This window comes from Triticum aestivum, chromosome 6B (assembly GCF_018294505.1).
Source record: "Triticum aestivum cultivar Chinese Spring chromosome 6B, IWGSC CS RefSeq v2.1, whole genome shotgun sequence".
NCBI classification, from domain to species: Eukaryota; Viridiplantae; Streptophyta; class Magnoliopsida; order Poales; family Poaceae; genus Triticum; species Triticum aestivum.
In genome coordinates this window covers 510,969,710-510,992,769 of record NC_057810.1, presented here as the reverse complement: position 1 = coordinate 510,992,769, position 23,060 = coordinate 510,969,710, and the positions used below count along the sequence as shown (strand labels likewise).

At 46.7% G+C, this 23,060-nt stretch overlaps 1 protein-coding gene across 2 annotated transcripts; it reads left to right on the top strand.

Moving 5' to 3' along the window:
- The first annotated feature begins 13,383 nt into the window (after positions 1–13,383).
- Positions 13,384–17,629, top strand: LOC123137710 (quinone oxidoreductase-like protein 2 homolog). Of its 2 annotated transcripts, XM_044557544.1 has the most exons (6): positions 13,389–13,824; positions 14,116–14,224; positions 15,439–15,530; positions 15,670–15,928; positions 16,544–16,687; positions 17,276–17,629. In XM_044557544.1, exons 1-6 carry the CDS (start codon positions 13,478–13,480, stop codon positions 17,363–17,365), a joined length of 1,041 nt encoding a protein of 346 aa, XP_044413479.1. In that variant the 5' UTR covers positions 13,389–13,477; the 3' UTR covers positions 17,366–17,629. The 2 variants fall into 2 exon arrangements, with proteins under 2 accessions (XP_044413480.1, XP_044413479.1); XM_044557545.1 differs by lacking the exons at positions 16,544–16,687; positions 17,276–17,629 and adding an exon at positions 16,053–16,537 and having other exon boundaries at positions 13,384–13,824.
- The last annotated feature ends 5,431 nt before the right edge of the window (positions 17,630–23,060 follow it).

Here is a 23,060-nt window from a genome sequence, read left to right as displayed (position 1 = left end):
GGAGTTCGCCGGAGCGTATCTCCGCGGTGTAGCTGCCGTTGGGCCGCAGGCGGACGCCGCGGTAGCCGGACGCTCCTCGGCGTCGCGGCGGCATGGCGGCGCGTCGGTGGCGGGGCGCTGGAGCGGCGCGTGGCAGAGAGGGAGAGGGAGAGGGGAAGAGATGTGTGTGGAGAAGGCGCGTGGCGTGCGCAGCTTTTATAGGCGCGCGCGCAGCTTTTATAGGCGCGCGCGAAGCGGCGCGCCAAATCTTGCGCGCGAGCTGTCGCCTTTTCGTGCGCACGCGCAAACGGTTCCCACGCGCGCTTGTTTTCCGCGGCTGCTGGAGCGCGGCAAACCGCCCCGCGCGCGCTAGAAGCTACGTTTACCGCGCGCGCGCGTCGTTTGGGGCGACTGTTGGAGATGCTCTAAGGGCCCCATCTTTGGAGGCATTTATGCTTCGCGCCTAGCTGAACATTTTGAAATACCTATTAGGCATGCGGAGAAAGAAGAAACAGCACTGCCCCGTGCTTATTTAGATTACAAGAGTATGATAGCGACTGATTTTCTTGTTAAGAGTCGCGAAGGGGAGCTTAAATATAAATTGTACTTTGATAAACATCACCCTGAGACTATTACTTTGCCTTCTCCCTCTTTGTTTAACTTGTCTACAGGTCCTTACATTGTTCCGTGGGCGGCTATTCAAGCCTATCGGAATCCTGCACCAGCCCTGGAACCGGAGCCACAAGATGAGCCTCCACGAATGTCTGTTTATTCTTGGGATCCTGAGGCGGTTGCCAGTCAGTGGCAATCAGAGTCCTCTTCATCACTATGATCCCAACTATTCTTCATCGTAGTACGACCCAGCTTCACCTACGGATATCCGCCAGGCCATCCCTGGCATTAGACCAACTTAGGCCAAAAGCCTAAGCTTGGGGGAGTACGTATTTCCCACCGACATTACATTTATGTTCACACACATTCATTGCTAGATGTCGGTGCTCATACTCTTTCATTGTATTATCCATATTAGTTTAACTTTCTTTTTCCTGCTTTCTTCTTGTGTGTTTAATAAACTTTAAGAAAAAACCAAAAAAATTAGTGAGTTTACTTTTCATGCTTGTAGAATAATTAAAAAGAGAACCCCCAAAATATTTCCCGTTCTTCTTTTGCTTGTTGGGAGCTTTTCCGTGTAAATAGTTTTTATTTCTTTTCCTTTCTTTGGGGGTCAAGAAGACTATATTGAAAATGCTTAGTGGCTCTTATATGCATGATTGATTATTTAAACCTAGAGCCCATATTACTTGTCTTCTCTCTTGAGTTGAATGCTTGCAGATTCCAGCTTAGTCCAATGCACGTGCACTCTTATTATTATACACACCGCTCGGTCGTGTGAGTGAAAGGCAATAATGATGATATATGATGGACTTATTGAGAAGAGAAAAGCTGGTACGAACTCGACCTCTTTTGTTTTTGTAAATATGATGATTCATCGTTCCTGATTTAGCTATTATGAAGTAAACATATTTGCAATGACATTTAGAGATTATAGTTGCTTGTGCCATGCTTGATTAGCTATGAGTTATAATGGTCTACCTTGCGTGCCAACATGCTATTAGAATGATTATGATGTGGTATGATGGGGTGGTATCCTCCTTTAAATGCATTGAGTGGCTCGACTTGTCACATGTTCACGCATGTAGTTGAATCCAATCAACATAGCCTTCATGATATTTATGTTCATGGTGGATTATATCCTACTCATGCTTGTACTCGGTGTGAATTAATTTTAATGCATGTTTACGACTGTTGTCGCTCTCTCAGTTGGTCGCTTCCCAGTCTTTTGCTAGCCTTCACCTGTACTAAGCGGGAATACTGCTTGTGCATCCAAACTCCTTAAACCCCAAAGTTATTCCATATGGGTCCACTATACCTACCTATATACGGTATTTACCTGCCGTTCCAAGTAAATTTGTATGTGCCAAACTCTAAACCTTCAAATAAACATTTTGTTTTGCATGCTCGAATAGCTCATATGTCAACTAGAGCTGCCCTTATCTTCCATGTTAGGCGGGTTATTCTCAAGAGGAGTGAACTCCGCTCCTCATTCACGAGAAAATGGCTGGTATCCGGGATGCCCAGTCCCATGCTTTGTGCAAACTAAATCAAAATAACTGCAAACAAAACTCCCCTTGGGACCCATTGAATGTTGGAGGCACTCGTTGTTTCGAGCAAGCCATGGATTGATGCTTGTGGAGGAAGGGGAGTATAAACCTTTACCATTCTGTTTGGGAACCGCCTATAATTTGTTTAGCATGGAAGATATCGTCGTCTTTTAGTTGTTATGATGACAATGAAAGTATGCCGCTCAAAATATAATTTATCTCTATTTCAAAATCGAGCTCTGGCACCTCTACAAATCCCTGCTTCCCTCTGTGAAGGGCCTATCTATTTACTTTTATGTTGAGTCATCACCCTTCTTATTAAAAGGCACCCGCTGGAGAGCACACTGTCGTTTGCATTCATTATTATTGGTTTATATTGGGTATGACTTGACTAGATCTCTTTTACCATGAATTACAATGTTTAGTCAGTCCTTGATCTTTAAAGGTGCTCTGCATTTATGTTTTGCGGTCTCAAAAAGGGCTAGCGAGATACCATTTCATTATATCATGTTATGATTACTTTGAGAAAGTGTTGTCATCCGAGTTTTATTATTATGGCTCGCTAGCTGATTATGCTATTGATATGAGTAATTGTGAGACCTACGTGTTATTGTGAGTATGGTTAGTTCATAATAATTGCTGAAACTTGAATGCTGGCTTTTCATGTTTACAACAACAAGAGCAAACAGAGTTTGTAAAAGTTTTTCTTTTTTCTCTTTTAGTTTGTCAACTGAATTGCTTGAGGACAAACAAGGGTTTAAGCTTGGGGGAGTTGATACGTCTCCGTCGTATCTACTTTTCCAAACACTTTTGCCCTTGTTTTGGACTCTAACTTGTATGATTTGAATGGAACTAACCCGGACTGACGCTGTTTTCAGCAGAATTGCCATGGTGTTGTTTTATGTGCAGAAAACAAAAGTTCTCGGAATGACCTGAAACTCCAAGGAATATCTTAGAATAAATAATAAAAAATCCTCGCCAAAGATGAAGGCCAGGGGGCCCACACCCTGTTCACGAGGGTGGGGGGCGCGCCCCTCCCCCCTGGGCACGCCCCCTACCTCGTGGGCCCCCTGGTGACCCTCCGACGCCAACTCCAACTCCATATATTGGCTTTCGGGGAGAAAAAAATCAGAGAAAAAGAATCATCGCGTTTTACGATACGGAGCCGCCGCCAAGCCCTAATCCCTCTCGGGAGGGCTAATCTGGAGTCTGTTCGGGGCTCCGGAGAGGGGGATTCGTCGCCGTCGTCCTCATCAACCATCCTCCATCACCAATTTCATGATGCTCACCACCGTGCGTGAGTAATTGCATCATAGGCTTGCTGGACGGTGATGGGTTGGATGAGATTTATCATGTAATCGAGTTAGTTTTGTTAGGGTTTGATCCCTAGTATCCATTATGTTCTGAGATTGATGTTGCTATGACTTTGCTATGCTTAATGCTTGTCACTAGGGCCCGAGTGCCATGATTTCAGATTTGAACCTATTATGTTTTCATGAATATATGTGTGTTCTTGATCCTATCTTGCAAGTCTATAGTCACCTACTATGTGTTATGATCCGGCAACCCCGAAGTGACAATAATCGGGACCACTCCCGGTGATGACCATAGTTTGAGGAGTTCATATATTCACTATGTGCTAATGCTTTGTTCCGGTTCTCTATTAAAAGGAGGCCTTAATATCCCTTAGTTTCCAATAGGACCCCGCTGCCACGAGAGAGTAGGACAAAAGATGTCATGCAAGTTCTTTTCCATAAGCATGTATGACTATATACGGAATACATGCCTACATTACATTGATGAACTGGAGCTAGTTCTGTGTCACCCTATGTTGTAACTATTACATGACGAACCGCATCCGGCATAATTATCCATCGCTAATCCGGTGCCTACGAGTTTTCCATATACTGGTTTACGCTTATTTACTTTTCCGTTGCTACTGTTATCATCACTACAAAAATACCAAAAACATTACTTTTGTTGTCTTTACTTTGTTACCGTTACCACCACTATCATATTACTTTGCTACTAAACACCTTGCTGCAGATATTAAGTTTCCAGGTGTGGTTGAATTGACAACTCAGCTGCTAATACTTGAGAATATTCTTTGGCTCCCCTTGTGTCGAATCAACAAATTTGGGTTGAATACTCTACCCTCGAAAACTGTTGCGATCCCCTATACTTGTGGGTTATCAGATGGCCAACACGCGGAGTGTGGAGGAGCCATGGTGAGCAAGATGCCCAATGTCACATGGCCCAAAGGTACTTTTGTGGAGACTGTCAAGGAGTGGCAGAAACTATGGTTCTATATCACAGAGCCCCGCGACGCCACCTGGGCTGAGGCTCCCGAATTCAAGTCCGAAGCTCCAATGCGGATTACCTCCTGGATGGAGAAGGGCCCAAATTGGTCTTCGTCGGACGAACTGATAGCGCTTCAAACGTGCATCCAAAGCATGGTGGACAAAAACATCAAGCTTGTCGACATGATCCAGGTGATGCTAGTTCACCGGATCCTCCCCTACCAAAGCCGAATATGCCCTCTATGGGAATTTGATCCGAAGAAGCACCAAACCTTGGAAAGGCTTTTTGGAACTACTCACGAAGATGACTGGAAGTTGCTCTTTAAGGGCAATAAGAAGCTGTCGGTCATAGACTCAGACCGCGGGCACGATCTTGTCCATCCCGCCAATGCGGTAAGCCCTTCACGTCTCGAGATGCATCCTCTACCTGCTTGTTCAAGGAGGATGTCTAAACTTTACTATATTTTTTCAGGTATGGACAGAGAGAGCAGAGCGGATTCAATGTTCAGCTCCGCTGCCTGAGGAACCAGTCATCCTGCTCTTGGCGAAGATGCTGGTTCCGACGCCCTACAAGGCGCTAGAGAAGAAGGCCAAGAAGAAGGCCAAGGGGGGCAAAGGTGGCCCTTGTCGCAAGGGTGCTTCGTACGTGACGTCCGAAGATGACGATGATCGCTCCTCCGCCGCCGAAGACGACGACGAGGAGGAGGAAGAAAGCAACTCTCCCCCTGACGGGGGGAGGAAGAAGAGGGCGGCCTCCACAAATATGGAGGTGGAGGCGCCCAAGAGGGGGAAGGCCTCCCTCGCAGATAACTCCGCGTGGGGTGTCGACAGCAGCCCAGAGCGCCCCCCCCCCCCGAAGCAAGCCCCTGGCCGCATTGTAAGTACTAAAAAGCTCTTATGCATCCATGTGTTTGGCCTCTTCTTTTCATGGTACAAATGTGTTTAAATTATGTTGTTGCAGTCCGGCCCATGACAGCTCCCTGCGATCCTCATCAGGGGGTTCGCTGGATTCGAAGGCGATGGCCAGCGAGTCACCGCCGGCCGCTCAGTCTCCCCTGGCCAAGGGCGACACCGAGGAGCTGTCCCGAAGGACCTTCCCAGGCCAGGGGGGAGCCCAGGAGACTGTTCGGGAGGCGCCGGAGGGCGAAACCTCAGTCACCTGACATATGAGGGAGCATACCCCCATGGAGACCGGCGATGGGGGCCGTGTTCAGTTCGGCCCCCGGCCGGATATGGTTCCGGAGACCTATACGGCTCCGGAATCCGGCGAGCAACCTCCTTCGAGAGAAGGAGGTGTGCCTATCACGCCGGTGACCTCTGTCCAACCAGAGGCACCGGATAATCTACTGGAAGCACTATGAGGCGCTTCCATTATGGATGAACACCGTATCCTTATGGGTACAGTAATTGAGAGGGTTCAGTTCATCAAGAGCGGACTGACCAAAGCCTGCAGCAGCCTGCTGACCGACTTTGAGGTAAGCTACGCAAAAGAAAAAATCCCAATATAGACAGTAGCCCCTGAGACACTGTCTAGTGTTCTGAAAGAAAAAGTCAGATAGAGGATCAATTAAATTTCGCAGGAAACTAACTAAATATGTCTTATGTGAATAAGCAGGCGTCATTGCTAGCCGCAACCTCACGCACTGCCGAAGTCTCCAGACTAAAGCAGAGACTGGAGCAGACCGAGGAGGAGCTCGGCCAAGCGAGGAAGCAGCTGGAAGACAAGCAAGGTATGTAATGACTCGCTATATATTCAGAAGGAATGAATGATGTGTATTGACCGTAGTGTCATGATATGTGTAGGAGCGACGACCGATGTCGAGGCCCTGAAAAAGGCCCTGGCCGAAGCCAAGGAGAAAGCTGCCAAGGAACAAGCTGCCCGTAAGAAGCTCAAGGCCAGGCTTAATGAGGTCCAGCAGGAGCTCCAGGATGCCGCGAAAAAATGCGAGACCTTGGAGTGCGATGTTTCGTCTCGAGAGACCAAACTCGCCAAGGCTCGCCAAAGCGCGGAAGAGGCCTGGGTTGAAGCCCAGGGCGCCCTCCAGGAGATCCAGGAGGCCAAGAAGATCGCGACGGGTAAGGCGTTTAGTATGCAAAGCAAGTATGTGAAGAAGAAGTATCTTTACTAACTCGGATTCAGACTTCTCCAGGGGCTTTTGCGGATCTGCCACGTAGTGTGTCCGACGCTGCGCAGTACTTTTGAGCCGAAGAAGGGAGCTCGACGGAGAAGCTGTTCTAGTCGCAATATCTTGTGCCAGAACATCCAGTGCCCTTTAGCGATCAGCTGAAACAACTAGTCGAGCTGCATAGGGTGGCCGAACTAGCCATGAAGGATTTGATAATTCGTCTGTGGCCTGCCGAAGCTATACCTAGCAGCTACTTCGGCCTCGTGAAGCGGCTGGTGAGTGCTTGTCCTCGGCTGGACGTCGTCAAGCCGTCGGTCTGCATCGAGGGCGCGCACATGGCCTTCGCCCGCGTCAAGGTCTGGTGGGCGAAGATGGACGCCGTCAAGCTTGTGACCGAGGGGCCGCCTGAGGGCAAGGAGCGCCGCACGCCCGAGTGGTATTTCGAAGACGTCCTGGAGGGGTCTCGTATTATGGCGACGCAATGTGCGCAAGACATTATCTTCGAATGAATACATTCATGTTGTCTCTGCCTTGTATGATGAAACAAAGTCATGATGTAATATAATGTTTGTTATTTGAAAAAAAATTACCTCCTGTGCGGCCGTATTATGTAAAATCTGAGAGTTGGCCAGTCGTCGGCTTCTGCCCCCACGTAGGTAGTACGAGGGTGTTCGAGATGGAATCTAAACACTCTTGATCCAATTGTTTGGTCCTTGAAGGAGGTATTTAGCGCAACGAACCAGGCAATCGGACTATGCGGCTTTAGCACTCTTACTTAGCCATAGGGGTTTGACAATAAAAATGTGGGCGCAGCCCCTAGTATCTGAACTAGGATGCTATAGGTGTCCTTGAAGGAGGTAAGTACCGATCCTTCGCATAATGCGGAAAAAATCTCTAACGATTTGAGACCTCCGAAGAGCCGACCGGCTCTCGCTACATCATGACAGTCGGTTTTTGGCTTTCTCTACGGAGGTGCTCAGCCGGGTAAACCAGGGCACAATCGTAGTAGTTCTCCCTTTACTACCCTAGCCGATATAGCGGAACGTAAGGTAGTAAGCACAGGAGCCGGGCAACCCAACTATTGACCAAAGACATGATTCGGAGCCAATGCATATAGTGCTAAATTCGGGGTGCTGAACTATACTATAAAAAGTGTTCGGACTTTGTTGCCGCATTGCGGGGCGCTATGAAGCCCCTGGCCAACTGAAACGTACCAAAGTGTACGGGTGTTATTTGATAGAGTTATCAAAAAAGAGAAAAAGGAAGAAAGTGTAGTAAGCTAGCGCCGCACAATTTGGGCCGTAAACTTTTTCCATTATAATTTCATTAATACGTCAAAGCATATTTATACAAGTAGTGCGATAAGGAAAAAGGCTATTTAATATGCCATAACCAAGGGGAAGCTGCGTGTGGGTCCTGAAGACAGGTAGAGGGATCGTTAAGGAGACCACCTAAGAATTTCCCAGTACGTCCGTGCTCCCTGCCGCCTTGGTGTATTTATCCTTCAAAATGACCGCGAGTCAGGCCATCAGAGGAGGCCTGTGGAAAGGAAACCTGAAAAGGGAAAAAAGAAAAAGTGAAAGTATGTGTGTGTGTGTCCGGGGTCGGTCGAGCCGTACTGTGGATCACCAGCTAGCTATGCCTCCATCGATGCCCATGGTATTTTGAGTGCGTAATGATGTACGCGCAGTACGAATGCCGCCACTTGATCGGCACTGGGACGGAGGCCAAATTACTAGTCGAGCTCTTGACGAGCCGAGCTGTCCTGCTGCAGAATAGTCCGGACTCTGAAAAGGCCGCTCTGTACTTCTGCTGCTAAGGCCGCGGTGTGCTCCTCGGTACGAAGGGAGAGTTCCGTGTTTCCAGTGATTGTTATGATGTCGCATGGTCCGGGCATCTTGAGCTTGAGATAAGCATAGTGTGGCACCGCATTGAATCAAGCGAATGCGGTTCGTCCAAGCAGTGCATGATAGCCGCTGCAAAAGGGGACGATATCGAAGATTAACTCTTCGCTTTAGAAGTTGTCCGGAGATCCAAAGACAACCTCTAGTGTGATTGAGCCCGTGCAGCGGGCCTCTACACCTGGTATGACTCCTTTCAAGGTAGTCTTTGTGGGCTTGATCCGTGATGGATTAATGCCCATTTTGCGCACTGTGCCCTGATAGAGCAGATTGAGGCTGCTACCACCGTCCATGAGGACTCGCATCAGGTGAAATCCATCAATGATTGGGTCTAGGACCAGCGCGGCTGAACCGCCATGACGGATACTGGTCAGATGATCCCGGCGATCAAAGGTGAGCGGGTATGACGACCATGGTTTGAATTTTGGGGCGACTGGTTCTATCGCGTAGACGTCCCTGAGCGCGCGCTTGCGCTCCCTCTTGGGGATGTGTGTAGCATATATCATGTTCACCGTTTTGACCCGAGGGGGAAACTTCTTCTATCCCCCTGTGTTCGGTTGCCAGGGCTCCTCATCATCGTCCTTGCTTTGCGATCCCTTTTCCTTGTTCTCGGCGTTTAACTTGCCGGCCTGTTTAAAAACCCAACAATCTCTGTTGGTATGATTGGCTGGTTTGTCTGGGCTGCCATGGATCTGGCACGGGCGATCGAGTATGCGGTCCAAGCTGGATGGTCCCTGCTTGTTTATTTTATACGACTTTTTCGCTGACCGGACTTGGAGCCACTGAATCCGGCGTTGACTGTCGTGTCATCGATGTTGTCACCATTGCTTCGGCGTTTGTGTCTGCTGCGTCGTAGCTTGCCGTTGCTATTTTTTACCTCGGAGGTGCCCGTTTCGCTTGCCGTGTTTTTGCTACGGGCCAACCAACTATCCTCACCCGCGCAAAAGCGGGTCATGAGTGCTGTGAGGGTTGCCATGGACTTCAACTTTTCTTGGCCGAGGTGACGGGCGAGCCATTCGTCGTGGATGCTATGTTTAAAGGCCGCTAGGGCTTCGGCATCAGGACAGTCGACGATCTGGTTCTTTTTAGTTAGGAACCTAGTCCAGAATTTCCTGGCTGACTCTCCAGGCTGTTGAACTATGTGACTTAAGTCATCGGCATCTGGTGGCCGGACATATGTACCTTGGAAGTTGTCAAGGAAGGCTTCTTCCAAGTCCTCCGAGCTGCTAATAGAATTTTCAGGCAGACTGTTTAACCAGTGCCGAGCTGGCCCTTTGAGTTTTAGTGGGAGGTATTTTATGGCGTGAAGGTCATCTCCGCGGGCCATATGGATGTGGAGAATAAAATCCTTGATCCATACCGCGGGATCAGTTGTTCCATCGTATGATTCGATACTTACGGGTTTAAACCCTTCTGGGAATTCATGATCCATTACTTCGTCAGTGAAGCGAAGAGGATGTGCGACGTCTCTATATCGGGCCACATCGTGACGTAGCTACAATGGAGTCCGTCTGCGGTTTTCGGCCCCGGCGTGACTAGGTTTGTAACGTCCGAATAGATAGCCGTCGTCACGTGTCGAGGCACGTCCTCGCAATCTGTAGATCGATCTTGTATGTCCTGCTCTACTGTCCAGGTTCTGCCGAAGGTCATATGTATATCCCCGAGCTATTTTATCTCTGTTTTTACGTTAAGGTGGGGCGGGCTGCTGTTCGGCTTGAGTTGCCACTTTATCCCGACCGCGTAGTGGTCGGTCAGCCGCATTGACCCGACCGCATGGTGGTCGGTCGACCGCATTGCACGAGAGAGGTACGGGCTCCGGCGCCTCCTCATCGAACTGAGTTAGCAATTTGCGCTTCGGGTAACTCTTGGCCAGGCGCTTGAGACCGTACTCTTCGGCTGCCAGGACATCAGTCCATCTATCGTTGAGCAGATCTTGGTCAGCTTGAAGCTGCCACTGCTTCTTTTTCAGGCTCCTTGCAGTGGCTATTAGCTGGCGCTTGAAGCGCTCCTGCTCGAGAGGTTCCTCAGGCATGATGAAATCCTCGTTGCCGAGGCTCACCTCATCCTCGGAGAGCGGAAGATAATTGTTGTCCTCTGAGTCATTGTGTATGGCCTGTTCATCAGGGCTAACTAGCCCGTTTTCCTGTTCCTCATGTTCGGAAGTTGCCTCAACAGGGTCTTCATTGTCTTCGGCATCGTCCGGAATATTATTTTCTCCGGTGCCGGTATTGCTATCTTTTGCACGACGCGACTTAGAACGGCGTCGCTTACGTCGACGCTTAGGCTATGTCTCAGGAGGTTTATCCTTGATTGGATCTTATTTGTCGTCGTCGTTAGTTTCTTTAGGTGTATCACCATGTACACATCGTACGAGGAAGTGGCCGTCCAGCGTTCGGTGAATGGCGGGTTTTGGCCATGCTCCTAATCTGCATCATCATCCATACCGTCGATGTCTTCAGAGCCATAATCGAGCATGTCGGTTAAGTCCTCGACAGTGGCTATGAAGTGGGTGGCGGATGGGAAGCGAAATTCCCCGTCATCAGCCTCCAGTTCGAACCAGATATAGTTCGGCTGTGAGTCCCCCTCTAAGGATAGATTTTTTAATGAGTTCAGCACGTCGCCTAAAGGTGAGTGCTGGAAGATGTCCGCGACGCTGAATTCGACGATCAATGACTGGTCCAGCTTGACGTATGCGGACGCACATGGTTCGGAACTTATAGCCGGAAACGAGTCCGAGGTTCCGGTGACATAGATATCACCAGAGGTTAGGTCTGTGTGCGGCTCCAGTGCCGCGGAGTCTACGACTTCCGTGGCGGGGTTGAGCTTCCCGTCCTTGGATGGCGCGATCTACTCCGGATCTAAGGCTAGAGCGGCTACAAGTGCAATTTCCTGGGTATGGCCCTATGACAAATTTAAGTCATGTTCATTATGGTGAAGGGGAGCGACTGTCGTGGTCTCGAATCCGTCGAAGATCAAGCCTTCGCGGATATCCGCTACGTAGTTCAAGATCCCAAATTTGACCTGACGGCCAGGGGCGTAGCTATCGATCTGCTCTAGATGGCCAAGCGAGTTGGCCCGCAGTGCGAAGCCGCCGAACACGAAGATCTGTCCTGGCAGAAAGACTTCTCCTTGGACAGCATTGTTATGGATGATTGAAGGAGCCATCAAACCTTTTGAGGACGGCACAGTGGAACTCTCAATGAAAACACCAATGTCGGTTTCAAAACTGGCGGATCTCAGGTAGGGGGTCCCGAACTGTGCGTTTAAGGTCGATGGTAATAGGAGACGGGGGCCACAATGTTTACCCAGGTTCGGGCCCTCTCTATGGAGGTAATACGCTACTTCCTGCTTGATTGATCTTGATGAATATGAGTGTTACAAGAGTTGATCTACCACGAGATCGTAGTGGCTAAACCCTAGAAGTCTAGCCTGTTTAACTACGATTGTATATATGTCATCCGGACTAAGCCCTCCGGTTTATATAGACACCGGAGGGATCTAGGGTTACATCAAGTCGGTTATAGAGAAGGAAATCTTCATATTTGGTCGCCAAGCTTGCCTTTCACGCCAAGGAGAGTCCCATCCGGACACAGGAGAGAGCCTTCGATCTTGTATCTTCACAGCCCATCAGTCCGGCCCATGTTCAACAGGCCGGACGCCCGAGGACCCCTTAGTCGAAGACTCCCTCAACGATGGCCATTAATGGGTCCATTTTCCGATGATAAGTGAATGTGCAATTGGTATGGCGACTACACCATTGGTAGGAGATGAAAGAGGCACGAAAACAGATGAGAAGGGAGGGGTGCAACATCCACCCTGTGCGGTGGTTGGCTTTGGATCGTGCTCCAAAACAATGCTCCTAATATGGCCTCATTTTTAAAGTGCACTTCATACTCTTTGGCGACTCAAATCCAGATGATAACCTTGATAGAATGCTATTGTTTGGTATTTTTATATAATAATAAAAATTAAGATTGAGTTTTCTTTTGAGGAAATGGATCGAGCGAAGGCGTCCTTCTGCTCCTAGGTGCATATGCACTCATGATAAACACCAAAATTCAAAGATAAGCTTTTTTTGTGGCAAACATTATTGAATGTTTCACCTGCGTCCAAAGTTTTGTGATGGAATGAAGTTGGTGGTGAGCCGGTGAAAAAAAAGCAACGCTTCAAAATATTTCCAAAAACAGTAGATTTGTAGCATCAATTTTGTATCTTTATCGAGAGCATTGAAAATGTTTTTTCATCATGAAACTTTGCACACATGTGAAACATTCAATAATGTTTGCCAAAAAAGTTTCGGATTTTTTAAAATTTACTGTTCATTTGAGCACATATGCACCCGGGGCAAAACTCCATATCCAAATCAAGTTCTGTTGACGACTTTGCTTGACCTGTGAGTCTTCTTTGTCAGATGGTCGATGGGTATTCGGTGCCAGGCCCACATGCAGGTGACAAGTATCGTGCTGTCCACGGTGCCATCAATACATGTGGGCCCTGGTTCGTTTTTACAATGCAAAACTGCTAGTGACACGACATGGATCAGCTCAAAACTCAAATACATCTGCAGAAACAGTAAAATTCAAAAAAATAGTAAACAAAATTTTAAAAACCATTTTTATGGATGAACGTTAATATATTTTCTAACATTTTGTGACAATTCAACTAGAAAAGACGTCTGTGGAGGTATCTAAAAAAAGCGGAGCTCAAAACACACAGGGGTACTTATTTTTCTGTTTTATGGCACATACCAGTATGGATGTTTTTTGGTGGCGAAATTCTGCAGGATGTTTGAACACTTTGTTGATGTTCCATTTTTTATTTTTTTATTACAGTTGTTTCGAAATTTACTGTTCATGTGGGTGCATTTGTCCAGAGATTAGAGTAACCCTTTCGAGTGTACGCAACCTTCCACCGCTGTACAAACCGGTTGGTGGAGAGTCAAGCCTTCTCTTCTCGGCGTCTCCGTCCAAATCCGAACCTCCTCCAGAGTCCAAACCCCAACCTAGGAAATGGAGGCGCTCGTGGTGCGGAAGCTTGGCGATCCCACGCTGCCGCCCGGCGGCGAGGACTCGCCGTTTGCGGCGGTCTCCGGTGACCGGCCGATTCCGGAACTCTCCTCCCCGACCTCCGTGCGGGTGCGCGTGGCGGCAACCAGCCTCAATTTCGCGACGTTCCTGCAAGTGCAGGGCAAGTACCAGGAGCGCCCCCCGCTGCCCTACGTCCCGGGGTCCGACTACGCCGGCGTCGTCGACGCCGTCGGCCCCGGCGTGCGCAGATTCCGCCCCGGCGACCGCGTCTGCTCCCTCGCTAGCGTCGGGTCCTTCGCCGAGTTTGTCGTCGCCGACGAGAAGGCACTGTGAGTTTGTTCCCCCTCTCCTGGTTTCCAATTTCTGTAGCTAGTTACTCTGTGTTAGCTTCCGGTTGTTTGATCTACACAGATATTTTCTTCTTAGATGGACGCTCAAAGTATTTGGTTCAATGCGTTAGCATTTGGTGCGAATCAGATAGCATAGACTTAGCAAAGGACCAAATGTATTACAATCTATAGAAAAATCAGCTTAAAACGAGGCAACTTTAAAATAGCAAAACCTTCTAGTTATTGTGGTGAGTTTTACTGTTAAATCGGTACCATTTTATGGTGTTCCAGGTACGCAGTCCCTGATGGATGTGACCTCGTCGCTGCTGGAGCATTACCTGTTGCATTTGGTACATCACATTTGGCCCTTGCCCACAGAGCTCAACTAAAGGCTGGTCAGGTGGGCTCCCCATTTGCTTCTGACATTATTTATGTGTCATTCTATCTGATATCTATTGAACATTTTTTATATGTAATTCTATATGTATATGATATGCACTGCACATTCTTTTATGTGGCATTCTTAATTGGTCATTTATTTGGAGGTGTACTGAATCAAATTCTAACTATGCATTCACATTGGTTCAAATTCTACTCGGATTACGAATTATAAACATTGGTGCATCTGAATATGAATTGAGTCGGGTAACACTCCAATTCCTAGGAAGTTGCGATATGTGGACTCCCAGATTCTGCTCGTACGTTAGTCCTAATCCTAGCCGTTGTAAGAGGCCAACGTCATTTCTTGGTCTTCAACCTTGGAAGTCGTTCCCTTTAAGCCTTAAGTTTTTAAAGTTCCATTTGAAAGTTTTCGACTTCCATGGTTGGTCACTTTTAGGCCTCAAATTGGCTGTAAATGGGGTGATGTGTTCTCTTCAAATGACTTTGAATTTTTGGTATCACTTTTGTACAGACTATGTTATGGGATAAACAGTAATATCTCTGATGGCCTATGCAAAAGATCAATTTTGCTCACACGTTTATTTATGGACTATTCCGTATAAGCTCTGAATCCTCATTTTGCAGCTCCATACTCTTGACTCTTCAAGGATGCACTTAACTAGGGATCTGCTCTAATTAATGATTCATGAAAGCTGTTAGATAGCAGGTCTGTTCCCAAAACACAAACAGTGTAGTATGGAAGCAAACAGACCATACTGCCTCTGGTTGTAACACAAACATAGCAACTCTAGGATTGCAGCATTCCAGTTGGCAAAAATAGATTCAGCAACTAGATACACTTCTGAAAGTTCAATCATACATTCATCAACCAGATCATAACTGTACATGGTTATGTTGCATTGTCTCGTATTGTGATGGCAAGGGGAGAAGGGAAGTTGCACGGTGGTAGGAGATATTATTATTATTTTTTGCGGGGGGATTTTGCATTCTAGTTGATGGAACTACTATATTGCCTACTGTTAATATGCACATATATAAAGACCTGCAGTGAAGGATGTTAATTGTATATGCAGGTTCTCTTAATATTTAGGGGAAAATTATATATTAAGCATGTATATACCCCAACAAAAAAAGAGTACAGTATGCGTTATGCATTTATCTGCTGTACCCCTAGGCTTTGGTGATTCACACTAATCTAAGTTGTAATCTCAGGTGCTACTTGTACTTGGTGCTGCCGGCGGTGTTGGGGTATCAGCTGTACAGATAGGAAAAGTTTGCGGTGCTATTGTCATTGCAGTTGCCAGGTGATTATTAGCTGTTTAGCACAACAAATTAAATTCTTGGATCCTTGTTATGTATTCTGGGTCAACATAGGTTGTTGTTATGTTACTTCATATTTGACTATTTTTTCCGGTCCATAAATATTATTCGTATTGAGTTCAGGGGAGTTGAGAAATTGCAGTATCTCAAGTCAATAGGAGCCGATCATGTGATTGACTCAAGCAAGGAGAATGTTATTGAGAGTGCCAAGTCCTTTTTAAAGACTAGTGGTCTCAAAGGTGTCGATGTTTTATATGACCCTGTTGGTGGCAAGCTTACTCAAGATAGCTTGAAACTTCTCAATTGGGGTGCACATATTCTGCTCATTGGATTTGCTAGTGGGGATGTTCCAGTTATTCGAGCTAATATTGCACTTATTAAGGTATACTGGTGTATTGAGACATGAAGGTTAAGGTCTTCTGCTTTATATGTGGAATTGACTCAATGTTGGCTTTCAGTATTTATCTTAACTGCTCTGTGTATTGGTCTTTTTACTGCATTGCTAGAATCAGAAGGGCCTACTACATATACCTAGAATAGGCATTCGCCATGACAAACTTTAGCTTGCTAAAGAAGAGACACACCACTCAGGTCTGTTGATTCCTGCAACATCATATTGAAAATAATTTGAGAATCCATCAGTCAGTACCATGGATGCAATCCTATAAGTTCATATCAAAATCATACATGCAAGATATTGCAATACGATCAGTCAATGTGAAGTTGTATTTATTTCAGCAAGTTAGTTGATAACACTAGATTATAAGATGGCAATATTCGGAATTCAGTATATTTAGACGTTACAACACTAGAAAGGAGCTTACATAGTAAGGATACTGAATAGTGATAGAACTGCTTTCTGCAGAATACTACTCCCTCCGTTCCGAATTACTTGTCGCAGGTATGGATGTATCTGTTTAGTTCTAGATACATCCATTTCTGCAACGAGTAATTTGGAACGGAGGGAGTACTAGCTAATTGTGGTGTGATGTTTCAGAACTGGACAATTCATGGTCTGTACTGGGGAAGCTACTTAACTCACCGGCCAGCAGTACTCATTGACTCACTTAACGAACTCCTGTCATGGCTTTCAAAGGGTTTGATAACAGTTAAACTTTCACAGACCTACAGGCTCGCTGAGGTAAGCGACATTAATAAACTTCACAATAGTTGCAGCAGGCTGGTATTTCTCATTTAGTCATGTATTACATGAACTACCTGTGGTGCTTGCCTCTGCATACCTTAACATATCCTCATGTCAGAATTTTATGGTGTCTAAGGACGTTTTGTGAACTATGGTTGGATAAATTGTAATTGCATTGTTTACACCATTTGACTGCCATGTCGCCTATCTATATTCATTACATTGCTATCATTTTGGTGCTTACAAATTCATAGTATTTCTGTTTGTGTGCTAGGCTGCTGGAACTATCTAAGAGAACACCACTTCTCCGTGTCTATGCGTCAACATTAATGTTTTGTTTCTAACATGAAAATTCTACCAGCATAATTTGACCTAACGTCATGGTTTTCATCACTTTATTTCTGGTAAATGTATATCAGGCCATCCTTAGCAGAAATGTAGGTGGTCGGTGGTCATGCTCTTAGCAGAGTAGTAGTTATACTCATATATTGAAGCTCTTAAACAGTTCTTGGATCGAATCCAAGATTGCATGTACCATCTTCCAATATGTGGAGATTTACCGTATAACTTTTGAAAATTTTACAGGCCCATCTCGCTTTTGCTGACTTGAGAGATAGGAAAGCGGTCGGTAAAGTGATGATCGTTATGGGTTCCTCAGCAAAATCAAGACTTTGATGGATGAGTTCCCTAGGGTATCGGTTAGTTCTTTTCAGCTGCCGATTCTGGAGAATCGGATTCTGAGAAACTGCCCACAAAATTAGCTGTGTGTAGAATCAGTTGTCCAATTCTTTTCAGCTGTTGCAGTCTGAGATTGCTGTATAAGTTGTGTGCTGAAAGCCGTCGGATTGTTCTATAAGTATGCCAGGCTACCATAAATTTCATACAGGAGGGTGGCTGAATAATCCTCTGGGTGAATAAAAGCTTTGGGTGCTATGTAAAGTTTCTGCAAATTCTCTTATCTATACCACTATATAGTGTGCCAATAGCTTCAAATATTAGTCGTTGGATATGCCCATCCAACGATCAAGAGATAGCAAATCCGAGCATTATCTCCGTTGGATAAAGTTTTCAACACATAGGATTTTGCCACATGGCCTTCCAATTGAACTCCCAACTCTACCATCTCATGTGTTTTAGAAGCATCTATCCACATGCTTATCTGATGCTAACAATTTGGAGGTAAGAACCAAGTTGGATCTTGTCCAATACGATTCTAGGAAAGAAAAATATATATCCGAATGTATTTTTCTATGCTTTTTATATATATTTGAATGACGTGGAATGCACGAACAATTTGCTAGTGTTGGTAACAGCATGATAGGCTACCGAGATACAGTACTAGCTACGCGAGCATGAACCTGGGTGTGCGTGCATCCAAATTGAAAATAAAAATGAAAAAGTCAAATATTTTTGAAACGTTTTGGCAACATACATGATCTGGCATAAAACTCATGTTTAAAATTTCAGGACAAAATGATTGATGCTGTATTCCAAGCAAATACGATAGTATCAATAGTATGTAAACGCTACAATTCGTGACTTTTGTAGGTGTAATTTTTTGGGGGCTGCTACAAATCAATCGGATGATTTCTCTAGAAAATCATCCGGCTAGTTAGCCGTCTGATCCGTGCGCTAGTAGCCATTCGATCACAGCAACATCAAACGCGTCCACGCAGCACCGTTGGCGACTGGTGATGCTCCATTGCAGCCCCGCCGATCTCCATTGCATCACCGTCACAGCTTCCACAGCCCTGGTGGTTCTCCATTGCAGCCGGAAGCTTCGGTGGTGCTCCATTGCAGCCCCGGCGAAGCTCCATTGCAGCGCCTGTGGTAAAGCTCCAAGGCAGCCGGCGAAACTCCATTGCAACGCCATGGCCGTCCCGTCGCGGCCGTCGTCGTAGCACCGGCGAAGCTCCGTTGCAACGCCATGGCCGGCCCGTCACGGTCGTCATTGTAGCACCGGCGAAGCTCCGTTGTAACGCCATGGCCGGCCCGCCATGGTCGTCGTCGCAGGCTCGCAGCACCGGCGAAGCTCCATTGCAGCGCCGGAGTTGCAAACGCCATGGCCGTCGCGGTCGTCGTTGCAGTGTCGGTGATGCTCCAACGCAGCACCGGCGGGCGCACGCGATTCTCTGGCGTGCTCTGCAACAACGGCGGCGCACCAGGCGCTCCCGCTCGCGGCGCTCGGCAACACCGTCCGCAGCAGGGCCGCGCGCGAATGCTACAGGTCGCCGTCTGCTGGGCTACTGCATGTCGTTGGTTTTTTGGGGGCTGCAATGCCGTCCCTGGTTGCTCCGACGAGATCAACGCGAAGATTGTGAGAGAAGGAGGCGCAGGTTGGAGACGAAGGGGATCGATAAGGTCGCTCGGGTACGGAATAGAACGTGTGGCTGCCGTTGAGTCTAGATAAGGCTGGTCGGTGCACGGGCCCAACAAGGACGCGCGTCGCACGATCCATGCGGCTGATTTCTTTCCAGAAATCATCCGGACGTTTTTAAACGTTTCCCTAATTTTTTTTCCGTTCAGGGAACGGCATTTTTTGTTGAAACAAAAGGGGTTTCCCCCTCTTCATTTTATCTTTCCCTAATAATAAAGCACGGATTGAGTCTTCAGGTTCACCGTCGCAGGCTTTTTACAAAAAAGTCCTTTTGTTTTTTCTTTACTAGTAAGCGTGCACGTGCAATGCACGTATAATCATCAGGAAAAAAAATCTTCTGCATAAACATATTTTTTTACATGCGATACATAGTATATGAATTCTGCAAAGAGCAAGTTAAGTAGGGCATGGAGAGAATGGATTCTGACATGTAGACTAATTAACATGTTGATGAATTATATTCCCTCTGTAAAAAAATATAAGAGCGTTTAGATCACTAAAGTAGTGATTTAAATGCTCTTATATTTCTTTATGGAGGGAGTATTTGTTAGCAGACTGATACTGCAGAAGACTTGTCGACTTACATGGAGCAGGGCGGCCTAGAACCAAACATAGTTACTCCTAGTTGATGCTATTCATAGAGATTTTTCATGGCTTGGTGAAGAATGAAACCGATGAAAATAAAAACAATAGGAGAGTGGTGATTTTGGCATAGAGCTTTTCTTTCATAGTAAGCTCCGGCAAAAACTGCGGTTAGGAAATTCATCTCATTCATATTTCATTAGCGTTGCAGACATGTAATTCATCTCATTCTTATTTAGTTAGCTTTGCAGATATGTAGCCAATTCATGCACAAATTCAGGTGACAAGGAACATATCACCATATCACCATATCATTTTGAAAATTGCATTATCTAATTGAACCAAAAGATCTGACCGTAGTGGGACTTTTGTCAAAATGACACATATGAGCCATCATCTCATCTCACGGAACCTTGAAATGTTGAAATTTTTATATCTAACCATAACAAATATCATTAGAAAATTGTACTATTTGATTGAACTACAAAAACTGCAAGTAGTAGGACTGGATTTATAAAATCAACACGACACTCCTTCACAATTATGATGCTCCATAGGCATAAACACCTTTTACTTTTGTTTCATCTTTCATATCCCTCGCATGAATGATGAACCTGCATATATTGCCTTTTAAGAGAGATGCTTGAAAATGAACGAAACATGAAATCTTGAATATTGTTGTTGACGCCGCCAATCCAGTTCTGGTATGAATCCACAGTCCACACTTTCCCTACGATCCTAAGTCTGAAACAGTCAATAGAATACACTTCTACATCAGTTCTGCACAGGACTAACTGGAGCTTGTGCATAATTCTATTTGACTGCTAAAGTAGCATAGCAAATAAAATGAATACAACATGAAAAATAAAATATATAACCGCGCTTGCACTTATTTACCGTATACTGAGGTGCTATACATTACACTAAAAATTGTCCAACAAAATAACATAGAAAGGCTGCTGAAAATGAACAGTATGGCATGATGGCATAGAGGAATGTCACATAAAACTATAGTAAGCCCGCAGTTCAGGTTCTATGATTCTCTAATATTGGTTCTCTAATACTAAAAGCAATAGCCAAATATCACTGCATAGTTCTTCCAGGGTATTAAAATGGCAGGCTCCCTTCAACATCCAATCTAAATGCATGCGACTCACTCAGAATTGCTACATGAACAAGTAATTATGCATGTATCCTTACTTGTCCAGAACACAGGGGGCTCATGCCTATTAGCTCAGAATTGCTACATGAACACGTAATTATGCATGTATCCTTACTTGTCCAGAACACAGGGGGCTCATGCCTGTTAAAAATTAAATTGGCAAGATGTAGAGCCGCCTACTTGCCAGTATCACACATCATTTAAACATGAGAAGTAAATATACAAAGTTGAACCAAGGGACATTAGAATAACTACATAAACAAAATCCAGTTTTAGCATTGCAACATATGAACTTAAAGGGAATTCCAGTCGTACCACTTAGAATTCAGTCTTCAGCACACGGCGTATCAAATAAAAAACCCAGAAGATTTGAAATTGCCTTCCTCCTAACGTCAAGCAAGGAATTTATAGGTGAGGTTTGCGATGAAGGTTCGGCAGGGCCATCCTGTGGTGTTGCCCCGACATCAAGCAGCTACAGCCGCGCGCCACACAGAGAGGCTGAATGGCGGGGGCGACTGACGAGCAGCACGTGGGAGGCAGACAAACAGAGCCGGGTCAGGCACCGTGTGCCACAGGAGAGGCGGCGGGCGGGGGCCAATGGAGAACGGGCCGGCGGGTGAGGCATGGCAAGCGGCAGGAGCCACTTGAACAAATTGTTTTACAAATTACTGTAATGACTAATCGACATATACAAAAGCAATTCACATGAACTGGACAGAGGACTCTGTTCTGTATGTTTCTGAGTAGAAAGGTAACAAACAATCTAAGAAAATGAAATTAAGTTAATTCTCACTATTTTTGTTAGTATGATTTTTAAGCACAATGCTAACAGGCTACCGCACATACAGCTATTAGCTGAAAGAATTTGATTTTTCATCCCTTCACTCCCAAGAGATTAGTGGATGAACAGAAGACTGACACCGAGTCCCCGATCTAACACTCTCAGCTAAAGCAACACAAATCTCTTGGTAAAACACCACAGGCACAGATCGAGAAGCGTGTGCTCACCAGATGGTTGGCCAGGATGACCTTGGCACCCTTCCCCATAAGGAAATTGATGGACGGCATGGAGGTGCGGATGCCATTGTCGTCGGTGATGTTCTGGCTGTCGTCCAGCAAAACGTTCAGGTCGGCATGGAGGAACACCTTCTTCCCCCTGAGGTCCTTGTCGCCCAGGGTGCCCACGCTCCTCTTGGTCGCCATTTCCTCCTCGGTCTCCCCTTCCCTGCACCAAATCCGACGCCGTAGACATTAGATTAATCCGCAGAGGAACCAGATTCAGACGAACGGAGATTTACCAGGCAAGAAATCAATCGGGTTAATGCCAATTGAACATCACATTTCTGCCATTCGAAAGTGAGTTCATGAATCCTTGTGATTATTTTGTAGGTGTTCTCTACTGCACTGAATTCAAAATCTGCAAAAATAGAAAGGAAAAAAAATAAGTTGCAGGTGTGTAACTGAAGAACCTCGTCATGTTATGACGGAAGAATCACTTATCCGGAGCAAAAATAGACTGGAGACGGGCAGGCTTTTCATCCGCAATGTCGTCCATCTCCTATCCCTGGAGAAGAATTGTGGCCACTCATCTGTGAAGGATCGCACCGCCGCCGCCGCAGCACCTTGCCATCGTGAACCTGACATTGCAGAACAACTGCGCCTTGCACGGCCATGGGCACACAGACCAACATCCGCCTTCCGCACGGCCAGAGGAAAAGCAGCTCCAAACCACCATCCAAAACCAACACGGCCATGGGCGCCGGCGCCTCAAAGCAATGGCTGAACGCCCCACTCCTTTTGGACAGCCACGCACAGAAACCCATCGCCACCTGAAACCATCGCCACCTGAAACCCACGAACAGAAAACAACCAACGCCACCACATGGAGCTCTCCGCTCAAGGCCGCTGGTCCGAGCGCCATCTCAGATCCAACCCGCTCCAACACCATCTCCATCCACAACTCCACCTGCAGCACCCACTCCGGCAGCAACAGGAGGCAGAGCACGCCCCGTCTACTGCAGCAGCTCCCGACCGCCGCTTTTGCAGCCCACCTGGCCGAGATTCGCTGCCTCCATGACCGGGCGCGCCGCCCCCTCCGACAACCGCCGGGCGCTCTCAGGAGAACCGCCGCACACCAGCACCTCCTCCAAAATCCCGCGGCCGTGCTCCGCCTCCCTGTACGCACCTCATCGCACACCTCCACACCGGAGAGACCACCGCGTCGCCCACATGACGCCACTCGCCCGCGC